Source organism: Pomacea canaliculata, linkage group LG4, assembly GCF_003073045.1.
Source record: "Pomacea canaliculata isolate SZHN2017 linkage group LG4, ASM307304v1, whole genome shotgun sequence".
NCBI lineage: Eukaryota > Metazoa > Mollusca > Gastropoda > Architaenioglossa > Ampullariidae > Pomacea > Pomacea canaliculata.
The window spans coordinates 10,933,137-10,946,348 of record NC_037593.1 but is presented as its reverse complement, the minus strand read 5'-3'; the positions used below and the strand labels follow the sequence as shown (position 1 = coordinate 10,946,348).

The 13,212-nt window shown below is 39.7% G+C and overlaps 1 protein-coding gene and 1 long non-coding RNA gene across 2 annotated transcripts; both read left to right on the top strand.

Annotated features, from left to right (window-relative positions):
- Positions 1-498: 498 nt before the first annotated feature.
- LOC112562760 lies at positions 499-1,633 on the top strand. Its single transcript, XR_003098922.1, has 3 exons — positions 499-761; positions 1,220-1,285; positions 1,571-1,633. It is a non-coding gene; the product is annotated as an uncharacterized LOC112562760 (long non-coding RNA).
- Positions 1,634-9,709: 8,076 nt separating this feature from the next.
- LOC112561507 lies at positions 9,710-13,197 on the top strand. The gene is made up of 6 exons (XM_025234054.1): positions 9,710-9,723; positions 9,855-10,093; positions 10,514-10,778; positions 10,966-11,031; positions 11,700-11,758; positions 12,318-13,197. The coding sequence occupies exons 1-6, from the start codon at positions 9,710-9,712 to the stop codon at positions 12,425-12,427; spliced, it is 753 nt and encodes a 250-aa protein (XP_025089839.1). The 3' UTR covers positions 12,428-13,197.
- Positions 13,198-13,212: the final 15 nt, after the last annotated feature.

Below are 13,212 nucleotides of genomic sequence, written 5' to 3'. Positions count from 1 at the left end.
ACAACCCCCACGTTCGGCTTGCTGACGCTGCTGGCATTCGTTTGGGCTACTGAACAAGCCGCACATCCAGGTCACCATACAGGACGCCAACGACAACACCTGCATTTTGGCAACGGCGGGTGGCCAGTTTCAACCTCAACCAGGGCTCCAACCTCCAGACTCTAGGCACCTTCGTTGCCGGACGGCGACTGACGTCACCTAACAACTGTGTACGTTCGAGGTGCAAGTGGCAAACTCTCTGATTTTAACTTAAACGTCTAGACGCCTGAGTTTGTGTTTTGAAAAAATGCCTGAGATTTTTCACCTGAAGTAAATGTTTTGTAGCTCCCACTGAGCTTGATCTTTCACACTGTTGCTGGGCATGGCGTCAGCGGCTGCCCACGTCGGTCTGGGAAACTACCTGACAGTTCTAAGCGGCAGGCTGACGCTACTGGCTCATCCCGGAGACTGAACACGGCAAAGTTTCTCTCTCATCGTGCGATAGTAAGACGCGGACACCCTCCCTGTCCGCCACCGCCACCGCCGTCACTACCTCACCACCACCCACTTCCACCACCACCCACCACCTCCACCACCTCAACAACAACCACCACAGCCGCCACCACGACACAAGCCACCAGCACCAGCATCTGGAGCGACCCAGGCTTCGTGGCGGTGTTTGCTATCCTGATGTCGTTGTTGGGGCTGCTGCTGATTGCCGGCATCTGGTATCTGTGTACACGGTCTGGCAGCAGCTTCGGCAACATGTTCGGTCCTCGCTAGTGAGCTGAACTCCTTCTTTGTATTTGTTTTAAAAAAATTTTTTCGTGGTTTGTAGCGCTTTTGAAATGTCCAGTAGGAGACATACTTCAGCTTCTTTCAAACCCTACTAACGACTTTCTGGTTTAGAATCCATAAAAGATTAATAATATTCATGTGTGTCTATAATTATATGTATGTGTGTCCTCGTCTGTCCCTACCTTTGCGTATTGCTCATTATTTGTATCTATATTGTGTACGGGTTGGTGTTTCAATTCAGGCCATTGTTGACCATGTGCACACACACATATAGATATATTGTCTCTGCTAAACAAACAATCAAACACTCTTTTACTTCATTCAGGTCAAGAATAAGACTCTCTGTAGCATCAAGTAAAAATAAAAATATCTGCTGATAATAAGTTTAAAATTAGACATCTCGTCTAGCATTTCTGTAGACGTTGATGATGTTGTTTCTCAGTGAAAAGCCGCCGACACGAGTTCGTCCTGTCCGGGAATACGAGGAGGTCCACAGCAGAGACAACCTGTGAGTGCAGCTCACTGCTTCTACTGCTCTCTAGACAAACATTTGGCATCTATGAAATTATTTCTTTATTCACTTAACTTCGCTTGATGCTTTTTCATTAAAAAAAATTACTATCAAAGACTGCAGAAGCTGTTTCAGAAGAGTTAATATTTATGTTTTTGTTCGGACTGTGATTATTTTATATTTTTATAACTTCTTATAACTTTCTATCATTTTATAGTTGTAGGGGAATGAGTGATTCTGTGAATTTTTTTGCTGATAATGATAATTATTATTTATTCTCAGCATAAGACAAAGGAACCGCGTACTATCTCCGAATTACCGTGAACTAGCCTGGCGTTCAGTAGGATTGTCGTGATTGTAGTTTGATGTTGTCTGTCGTTAATTAGAAACATATTTGTTGTAAGTGTGAACAGACATGAACGAGTACTATTCGTGTTCAGTATCTTCTTCAAGACCTGTAATTACAACATTACAGATTGTCATAAGCCTGTCCAGACAATTAATAGTCGTCCTCTTCCTCTAGCAGGGGACCCCACATACAGGACGGGCATCGGAATTAGAGGCCGCGCCGGTCTAACGGAACATCTTTCTCAGACTGCGACTAACATCACCTGACGCCACCAGCGCGGCAAGCGAATGGGGGCCCTGCCTCACCCTGAAAACAGAGTACTGGCAGCGATCAACAGTTCTAAGGTACTGAGTCTGTCTTCCACAAGGGCTACTGTTATGACTCATGAGTCTGTCCTCAATAGGTTCTTCATGATAACTCACGCACCGCGTTGAGCCGTCTTCACAAAGGACAGAAACTCACTTCCAGTCTTGTTCTTGGAGCACATTTGAACTTCTCATTTGCAGTCACAGTGTGACAGCTTAAACTGTCGTAAATTATTTGTTTGCTTTCCAGATTATTATTATTATATTATATTATATTATTATAATTATTATTAATTATTATTATATTATTATGTATATTCATATATTATTACTTATACTTTTAACTTGAACAAAATTTTCATTCCTTAACTTTGTCCTCATCCACAATTAGTCCCCTTACTCCATCCGCTTCCCATCCCATTCTGATTATTATTTTCATTATTTAGATAAGTTAATTTAATCTTAATTATAGCATTATTCACCCTTTAAACTCTTTGAACTGCATGAGAATCATTATACTAATTTCCCGTGCTATATATATAACACCTTAAATTATTATTACTTGTTATCTTTTATCTACCTCGTTACATGCATTTTGCGTGCATCTTATTTACTTACATACAAACTGACGATAAAATGATGGCTGAAGTACAACTGATGTTTTATTTCCGACCTGACATTTTTTTAAGAACGTTTTTATTCTTTGAAATCAGACGAAGCTGCAACCAATCATTTTCATGTTCTTGCAATGTTATGTGTAAACTGTGATAACTACTAGACAATATGTCATGAATAAATAAAGTTATTTTCTGTATGATTGACAGTGTTGGCTTCATTAGTTGATGAGTTGTGCTGTGTAAATGTCTTCCTTGACTAACGCTTGTAACTGGAAGATATTTTTTTTTTACAAGATTTTAAAGATTTTTAAAAGTAGATGTTGAAGTTAAATTGTTTTATACGTTTAAGAGGAAAAGTTTGCTTATTGCTGTCGATTTTAATTGTACGATCACAACCTCACCACAAGCACACAACAACACTTGTTTCCAGTTTAACCCCGGGACAACAATTTAACCACTCTTTATGAATGCTGAATACTGGTAAGTAAGAATTAGAAATTTTAGCCAGGAGCGGTGTTAAGAAAATCAAAAACATCTAGAAATAAAATGCAGTGCCTGACTTTATGGCAGAAAAAGAAGACTGACAAGACCTATAAGATTACAAAGGATCAAGGTTCATACTTCAGTTTGGAACTTAACCTCGCGATATGTCTTTTAACACGAGACATACCTGATAAGATTATCACGACATCTGAAGTAGCTTCGGAAACTTATTGGGAAATAAAACTGTAGCTGTGGGCTATGTGCAACAGATAAGACAGTCTGACACATGTTTGTGGTGTTTGGAAGTGAACACAACTCATACACATAAAAATGTTACAGTTCAAATCATACATGATAGTAAAAGTTTCCTAAAAGATTGCATCAGTAGAAAATAATACCGTGAAAATATTTGTCTTCATGTAGCTACTGACATAGATAGTTTTGAAATAGTTTTCAACGCTATTGCATCCAATTCACAAGAGATATCTGTCGATCAGAAGATAGAATCGCCTTCCCCACTCAGTTTGATAGTTAAACTCACCTACTGACACATACGGGGCCTGTGAAGTTTTGCACCTGGCGAATACAGTGTGTGTCGTGTTTGAACCCTGACAGACTGGGCATCAAGTCCAGAAAATAGAAGAGTAATGGAGAGAAAGTATTACAGTTGGAGAGGGATGGGAGTAGGGTGGATGGAGGGAAGGCGGAACCGACAATGACTTGAATAAATGTCAAACGGGATAAGTGATTGGAACATTTAATGAAATAGTCTCCTCTCCTGAAACATTTGTCTGGTCGCAAACAGCAACGGTAACATCACACACACAAATAAAATATAGTTCTCTATGCGGGTTGACGACTTCGAGGCTGCCCTCAGGTTTAATGATATAACTAAACCATTATACCGTGAAAACAAGTGTTTACAAAGCATGCATGACAATGGTAGAAGTGAATGGTACAAATCACAGACCAAGAAGGAAGTGGCAAGATACGGAGACCGTGAGTAAAAAAAGAAAAAAAAAACCCAATGAAAACCAAGAAACAATACAAAATCCCTTCGAATTTACCATTCTATAAGAAAAAGTTAGAAAAAAGCATAACACGAAGATGAAATCTACAGCTGATGACAATAAGACAAGAACAATGTAGACAAAAAGAAAAAACAGAGAAGACAGAGATAACTCCCCATTCAGCCCGTTTGACGACAGACATCACTCATTGATTAATTTGGATGATTTACATCGACAGTTATTGCCGGATGGACTAAATCATTGGCTTCTTACCACCGAGCATATTTATGTACCATCCGTTTTCACCAGAATCATAATAAACCGTTTACTCTCACCACAAACTCAAACCTCTCTCTTTGTTGTCTGGCCTCACCACAGCGCCTCACCAACAGTTCACAGAAATCAACGAGTAAGCTGTGAATCACATCCTACTGTGAAGAAGCAGTCAGAGTATTTGGATGTGTGTTCGAGTCCCAGATGGACCGAACTACATTTGTCATCATCCTGTCTCCGCCATCCTGATGATCGCCGGCATGTTGACACCTACACGTGTGAGTAAACATTGTATTGCTGTGTGTGTTACAACAGTACGACAGACTAAAATAAACTGCTTTTAAGATCTCGTAAAGATAGGGTCAGCTTGAATCTCGTCTCGTTATCGTGTCTGTTATTGGGAAAAACTAAAATGTTTTTAAGATGTGTGTTAATAACAGAAATTACACGGAACTCTTTTGTCCTCCGATGACGTCAGCTCGATCTCAGGGTGAACTGATGCCATGATATGGTTGGACATCGCTCACAGCAATCTTGATTGTTATCACTAATATCTATCATTAATCAAACTGACGACACACCACCGATCACTTGAGTTCCAATCCTAACAATGACCGGCACTTCCTGTCCCTCGCTGACGTCACACAGCACGTCACAGCCTTGACTATACCTTTAAAACTTATTTTTTGAGCTTAAAGAAGAAAACTCTGTTTTTCAGAAAATGTGCGAGAAAACATTATTTTTCAAGAAAGAAAACCTTGTTTTTTTACACGAGTAAGTTTTGTTTCTACGAGTAATACTTTAGTGATTCTTTTATATATATATATTAAGACTTTTTTTTTTTTGTTACCTGTCCTTACAAGGTGGATGACGGGTAAATGGTGTTGAAGGAGATAAGGCTGGACCAGACTATGGTTTACACTTTACAGTAAAAGCCAAAATATAATAGTGAGGCTCATATTTTACACCCCACGTGTTAAACATTTTATTTGCAAAAATTATTAAGGATTTATTTTAAAGCCATGGCTAAAGAGAATTCGCCACTACTAGACATTTACAAACTGTCACGGTGCAGCTGCTACGCACACTGACCTGCAGCTGTGACGTATGAACTTTAAGTGACGTACAAGCTGTGGATGCTACTCTCTCTGCTGTTCAGTCTACCAATGACCCCGCCGTGACCCATGTGTTTCACTCTCTGGTGTTCACTGTAGGTGAAATCGGCGAACGTGTTGCTGCCTGTGAACACCAAAGACAAGAACTGCTCCGTGTCTGCCTGCTGAACAGCTCCACTGCTTGTGTCTGCAACATAATCCGCCCACCATCGCCAGTGAACGCTTCCTTTTGAATGTTGGAATTACAAATCTCCAGGTATCTCACGGCCGAGACACAGTTATTTGCTTTGAACTCGTAACATTTGTAGCGTCTGTATTTTTTTAATTTTCACTGTGATAAAGATTTGCACAAAATCAGCGTGTTCTGAGGTTTGTAGCGCGCAACCTCTCAATCCACTCCCACTTACAAACACAAATCACAAAAATAAAACAAAAACGTAAAATTAGTACATTTAACTACTTTTGCTCACATTACCCCTAAGAAACCCACTATTTACCAAAACAAAAACATAACAAAAGAAAACAAAAACCCAAAAAAACAACAACCCAACTCGCCCATATCTATGTTCCAAATAAAAAAATTTTGAAACCAAGAAAAACATCAAAATTTGCTCTCTTAATTATAGGGAGAAAAAACCTATCTTACAAAAATTTATTTTTAGCATATAAAATTAAATCTCGATTGTTTGACAATTAATCAAATGCAACAAGAATCCAGGAATTATGCTACTTTTTTCTACTTCGTATCTCATTATTTTGGCAATCCTTCTAAATGATCAACTTTCCCTCATTCTTCCATATAGAAACCATTACTCCCCACGCAAGTCAGGTCATAACTCTACTCTACAAGGCTACAGTCACATTAAGAAAAAACAATGGTCATAGTACACTTTGTGTTTGTTTGCGCAGTACAAGTTACTTCATCGGCACTCAATCTCAGCACCAAACGTCCTCTGACTACCCGTTATAAATACCTAATTGCATATTGATAAACACATAAAAGCTCATCTATAATACACAACTAAACACAACCTGAATACAATCTATGCACTAATTTCTAACAGAGTCACCACCTTTACATTCTTAGTCTCATATCTACACACACTACAGAAACAGTAAAAAATACTCCCATATTTTAGAATCTAACAAAAAAACATAAAATTAATAACAAAACCAAAAAATTATCATTCTTCAACCTACAACAACCACACCAAATAAAAACAATAATACTCCAAACCAATAAATTCTCCCGTAATATACAATAATATAATAAATAATATTCAAGCATAAATACATAAGATAAATAATAATAACTATACAAGTAATAATAATAAGAATAATAATATTATACATAATAAAATATCATCTCATCTCATCAGTCCACTAATAACCTAAAACTCTATCGAGATACCCTCGGACTATCGATGCCTACATGCTTGCCTGTGTCTTACAATGACACCAAGAAGAAAATAACACGGCCACGCCCCCATCCAGTTCATCCATTACCGGCTCTTTCCTCAAATCTACACAACTTATCCTATCCACTGACCGCTGATAAACGGATACCGATCCGCTACTCCATGAACCCAAAAAAACCCACATGAACAATCGCTACTTCCCATTCATTTATAACAATTATAAACAATAATTTCTCCTTTCTAGCTAATACTTTTTACACAACATATTAAAAATCACAATCATCACTTATTAACCAACATTTAACGCGACCGCAACATCAATTCTAACCTATTAATACTTCATCTCCTTTACAATCAAGCTAACAAATAAAAAAATAACTTTTATTCCAATATTACCCATAAAAAATATAAACCAATTATCAAACAAAATCCTCTTATATTTTACTTTGAAACAATTACTACCAAAATATACACATAAATCACACACAACACATACATCATTCCCACTAAACCAATTACAAACCCGTCTCTAAAAAAAAACACAAATCTCTTCATAATATTCTAGCCACACACCACATCAAATCCCCAACTTAAACTACAACTTTAATAACAAAATGTAAATCTCCTAAAATTATAAATTCCAAAAAAACCAGTCAACGGAAGCAGAAGTCATATTGAGATAATCTTTGTTAACAACAGACAACAAAAATACAACAGAAGACAACAACAAAGCAGAAACAGACAGACAAGAGCAGACAGACAACCTACCCTCTGTCAATCAACTAGCCCAAAGGACAAGAAGTTCTCGTACCAAAATAAATAATGCGTATCTTAACTGCCTATCTGTCGGAAAGTTTGTAACATAACCCAACGATGAAACTAAACTTATACGTCCACAGACCAGCACATCTCTGCTTTGTAATCATATATAAATTAACTTAAAAATCAATACTATACTACAACAGAATTTTCATAAAAACCATTCTTAAGAGTTTTTCCTAGACACTATATTCTGTATATACCTCACAAACTTAACTAATCGAACAAACCAATACACGAAACATCACTTCATAACAAACTCAGAGTCACATTTTTTCATATCTTTTTATCAATAGGCTTCCTTCCTTTAAATTCAATCAAAAATTAAGCATTGATTAGTAAAAGTCATTATGACAATACATCATCCATCACATAATTATTGACATGAACACCTTACGAATGAAATATAAATAAAGATGTATAACACACCAATCATCAGCACGTTCTGTATACCTGACAATGCTATTCCTAACCAACGCACACCAACACTCACATGTCCCGCCTATTCCTCGCATCTTTCTACAGAGAATCTACGCGCTTCACTAAAAGAATATCCATCATTCACAATTCTAAAATTCTATTAAATTTAACAAAAATATTCTATTGCAAACTAGTCCTCAACAGCCCACGTCACCAAAATAAAAACACAAAACCAAACACGCAGTCCGAAGCTCGCCAGACCGGTACACAGTTACCAAATGCCCAGCCAACCAACAACGCGTAGCACAACGAGCCATCATGTCATCTCACACAACCATCAAAACTGTTCCAGGCGCACCCTGTTACATGCAAAGATTGGCAAATAAATGCTCTTTCACTCTCTCCGAAACCTTATATTGCCTGGCGGTCCCTACCGAGAATGATTTCTAGCTAATGATCTTCAGCTCTGTGGCCTGACGATTTGGTCCTGTGATTTATTGAGGTGAGTCGTATCCGGTGTGTAATTGGCTATTTGTGCTGCACTACCCAATCTTTTAACCCTCCATCAATACACAGATCTACACATTCGGACGATAACACTCCGTGCGATCACCACGATCTGATTTTGTCACAACGACGTTCCCCCTTAAATCCTTACATCGCACCTCCTATCCCATCACCAAAAACGACTCCCAGCCACACAAGTCAACGTAATAAACGAAGCGTACCGACAAGCCTCCCTCTTCAGTCCCCCCACAGTTGTTTACACCCCCTTCGAGAGATCAGACCCCTCAATGCTACCCTCACAGCCACCTCTCTCCATCTCTGCTTTTCCTTGAGCCCATGCTGAAACACAAAACACTATCAAGTCCGATCACGACACAGAGATAATTTATTCATGTATACATCTGACTGATGTCGATCTCTTCACCAACCTTGCACCACTCATGAATTTGCGATGACAGTCTGCCTATTATGTAATCTTTAACCAATGACTCAATCTCTCATAACAAGCTCATTCCTCGTCTACCCAAATGCTCATCACCTATACTCACCCAACCCAATCCGCCCTTAGACCTACAGCTATACAATTCAATCTACTATGTACCAAATAACTTAAGAGCTAGAATTTAACTGACTTAAGATAAATTATTAAAAGCAACCTTCCCTCTAAACTTTGGGTTTATTGGTTATGTTCAGTTACTAGAATACACGACAACCCTACACCCCTGAACTATATCTCACCTCGGTCTGTTCCTTTTAATACCTCGACGTCACAATCACAGTTCAATCACGCGCCAGGACTTGCGTTCTCACCTTTACACACACCTAGTACATCGACCTTTTTCTCTGGTGATTATCATCTCCAATACCCTAACTTCTTTCCAACCCTTCCTAGATAAACCCTACTTTGATTCTCGTCTGCAGATTATCCCAACTGACCGCAAGCCCCTCACGAGCGCCCAGAAGTTGCTGGACTACAGGCGACAACCAAGTACACCATCACCTGCTCGGTGTTTTTGAATACACCTTTACTCCACATGACTGCTGACCTACATCACTAACGTGTCAACGAGCCGCGTTGTTCACTCCAGCAACATACTACTGCACCATGCGGAGTCCAAAGTGAGTCTGTGTTTGTTTCATGATCAGCTCGACTATAGGCATATCTTCTTATCTTCAGGTATTTTTAATAAAGGTTAATTGCTGACTTGTTCACTTAATATTCCACACCTCAACTAGTTTTTTTTTTGTAGCAGTCAGGCGTCAGCTCCTGTCACCTGGTCTGACTACCGACCCAGAGGCAGAACACCATCACCAGCGTGGCCTTACAAGCGGCGGCAACAACGACCTCTCTTTCGTACATCCGTTCCACCACCATCCTCACGCTTCAACATCGACTACGACGTCGAAACAGCATTCAACAACCCCACGTCGGCTGTGCTGACGCTGCTGGCGGTGGATGCGATGGGCAACTGGCAGCGCCACCATCCAGGTCACCATACAGGACGCCAACGATTCAACAACACCTGCACCTTTGGCAACGTGGGGTGGTTGAAGTCCGACCTCGACCAGGTTCTAGCCTCAAGACTATAGCACCTTCGTCCCCGGACGCCACCTGACGTCACCTACAACGTGGTTACGTTCGAGTGTGGAGTCCTTCCCTTTCTTGCCGGTAACTCTCTAGGCTCCTTAAGCGTTTGATTCTTGATTTTTGTTTCTAGCAGCTGGTTTTAGCACCTAAACTTTTTGTAGCTCCCACCTAAGGTTTGATCTTTCACACCTGTTGCTGCAGTGCGTCAGCGCTGCCCACGTCGTCGTACAACTACCTGACAGTGTTCGTAACGGGAGGTGCGCTACGTGCTCATCCGGAGACTGAACACGGCAAGAGCTTCTTCTCATCGTGCGATGTAAGGACGGACACCCTCCCTGTCCGCCACCGCCACCGTCCTCGTCAGGCTACCTCACCACCACAACTTCACCACCACCCGACCTCCACCACCTCAACAACAACCACCACAGCCGCCACCACGACGCAGGGCCACCAGCACCAGCATCTGGAGCACCCCAGGCTTCTGGCGTGTTCGCCATCTTGATGTCGTTGCTGGGCTGCTGCTGGTGGCGGGCATCTGGTATCTGTGTACACGGTCTGGCAGCAGCTTCAGCAACATCTGCGGCCCGTGAGCTGAAGTCCTTGTATTCTTCTTTTTGTAGTTTTATTATATTTGTTGTTTGATGAGCTTCCGAAATCGTCCAGTAGGAAGCGTAATCCGTCAAGTTAAGAATAAGACATATCTGTTGGCTTAAAGTTTAAAATAAGACATCTCTTCTAACATCTCTGTAGACATTGATGATATTCTTTCTCAGTGAAAAGCCGCCGATACGAGTTCGTCCTGTAGAAGAATGCGAGGACATGGGCAGCAGAGACAACCTGTGAGTGTCATCGCTGTCTGGACAGACGTCTGGTCTCTAGGAACTCTAGCAGTGCTTTCACTTTGTTTATTTATTTATTTATTTTTCCTAAGAATATTATGAATTATTTCGAACGATATGTACATCATTTATCATCAGCATTAAGGATGGGGAGCTTTATAAGTGAAAACTGAAGGTTGTGTGAGTTCTTGTCTCTAGTCACATGTTAACGTCTGAGTCATATCCAGTGTAACTAAAAATTAGTGGTAAACTTTCTTTGTGATTCTTTTCATTTCTTCTTCACTGAATAGTATTAAATAAAGTCAATTTATAAATTATCTGTTTAATCATCGGTTTCTAACATTTACAGCAGGAATTTTTTTGTGTTGTTGTTGACTTAATTCGCTAAAATAAACTTCACCTGATGTTGTTTCATTAGTTATTTATCTTTTATTATTATTAATTAGGCTACAGTGTGTACGAACTGTTTCAGAAGGACCAATCTTGATGTTTCTCTTTGGCATTCTGATCATTTTAGAGGATCTCTATAACTTTGTATAACTTAATAGCTTTGTACAGTCTTTACAGTCTTAGGCTAGTGAATGATCCTGATAATGCTGCTGCTGCTGCTGCTGATGATGATCATGATGATGACGATGATGATGATTATGATGATTTTTTCATTTCAGCATAAGACAAGAGGCACCGCGAGTATCTCCAAATTACCGTGAAATAGCCTGGGGTTTAGGTGAGGATGACATTGATGTACATGTGGATGTTGTGTGCACTGCAATATTTGCTCTGAAATGTGTCATCATGTCATTACTTTGTGCTGCTGTACTGTTACACAAAGTTAAACAACTATAACAAGCAAGGCATTTCTCGCTTTTTGAATAACAACAACTACTGCGTCTTTTATAAATATTTTTTTATGGACAAGTAACAAACAACACATAACAAACTTTGATACGACATCACACAGTCCTAACTCCTCTCTCTCTCTTCCACATGCCACCCCATCGCTAAGCTTGATCCTGCCTTCCAAAGGGAGATGAGTGACATTATGCAGGTATCCACAGAAATCTGACTGCCTTGACCCAGGTCCTACCCGCCTGTTACAATGTTAGGATTACACAGCCATCATCACAGTTGCCAGCTGGCATTGTGACCTCTTCTTTCAAATATGTTGCTGTCACAAAAAAAGTCCAATCTCGACCCTAGCAACCAGGAGAATTATCTCCGTCTTAAACCTCCCTGTCCTATCCGAAATACTGTGCTTCGTAAATTTTCATTCTGTCCTCTAACAGATGACAACTTCGAGGACGGAATCGGATACAACGGCCGCCCGGCGTCTGGCATCTTCTTCACTCGCAACAGCGCCAGGCGGGCTCTGCCTGCCCCCAGGGTTGCCTACTGATGACTCAGTGAGTCTGTCCTCACATGGCTACTGATGACTCAGTGAGTCTGTCCTCACATGGCTACTGATGACTCAGTGAGTCTGTCCTCACAGAGGACAGAACTCACCTTCCAGTCTTGTTCCTGGAGGACATTTGAACTTCTCTTTTGCAGTCACAGTGTGACAGAAATGTCATAAATTATTTTCTTGTTTTGTTATTAAATTCTTATTTTTAGACAAATTGAACTTTTACCTGTAAGGTTTTTAATGACATAAAGGCTTCCACTTCTTTCATCTACCTCATTCACACTTTAGTCACTTTCCTTCCTCCACTTGTCATCCCATTCGTTTATTTCCTTTATTAGATAAATTAATTTAATCTTAATTACAGCATTTTCCACCCATTGAACTGCAGAAGAATCATTGTACTACTTTCCTGTGTTTTAATACTTTAAATTATTATTTACTTGTTATCTATTATTACCTCGTTACACGCATGGTGCGTACCTCTGATTTACTCACACAAACTGACAAGACAAATGATGGCTAAAGTACAACTGATGATGTTTCCGACCTGATTCAATTTGGCATATCTTGTTTTTAGTAAAGTTTTATTACTTTTTAAAGCCAATCATTTTCATGTTCTTGCAATGTTATGCATAAGCTGTGATAACTGCTAGGTAATATGTCATGGTTAAATAAAAAAAAATTCTAGATTCTTGACAATGGTTTACTTTATTTTTAGTGTTGTTTCCTGTAAACATCCTTCTTAACAAACACTTGGAAGATAATTTTTATTAGATTTC

Bases quoted from the DNA above. Each gene is read 5' to 3' on its own strand.
- LOC112561507 (XM_025234054.1), top strand. The intron at 10,779-10,965 runs GTGAGCTGAAGT...ATTCTTTCTCAG, and splicing joins TTCAGCAACATCTGCGGCCC to TGAAAAGCCGCCGATACGAG. The intron at 11,032-11,699 runs GTGAGTGTCATC...TTTTCATTTCAG, and splicing joins ATGGGCAGCAGAGACAACCT to CATAAGACAAGAGGCACCGC.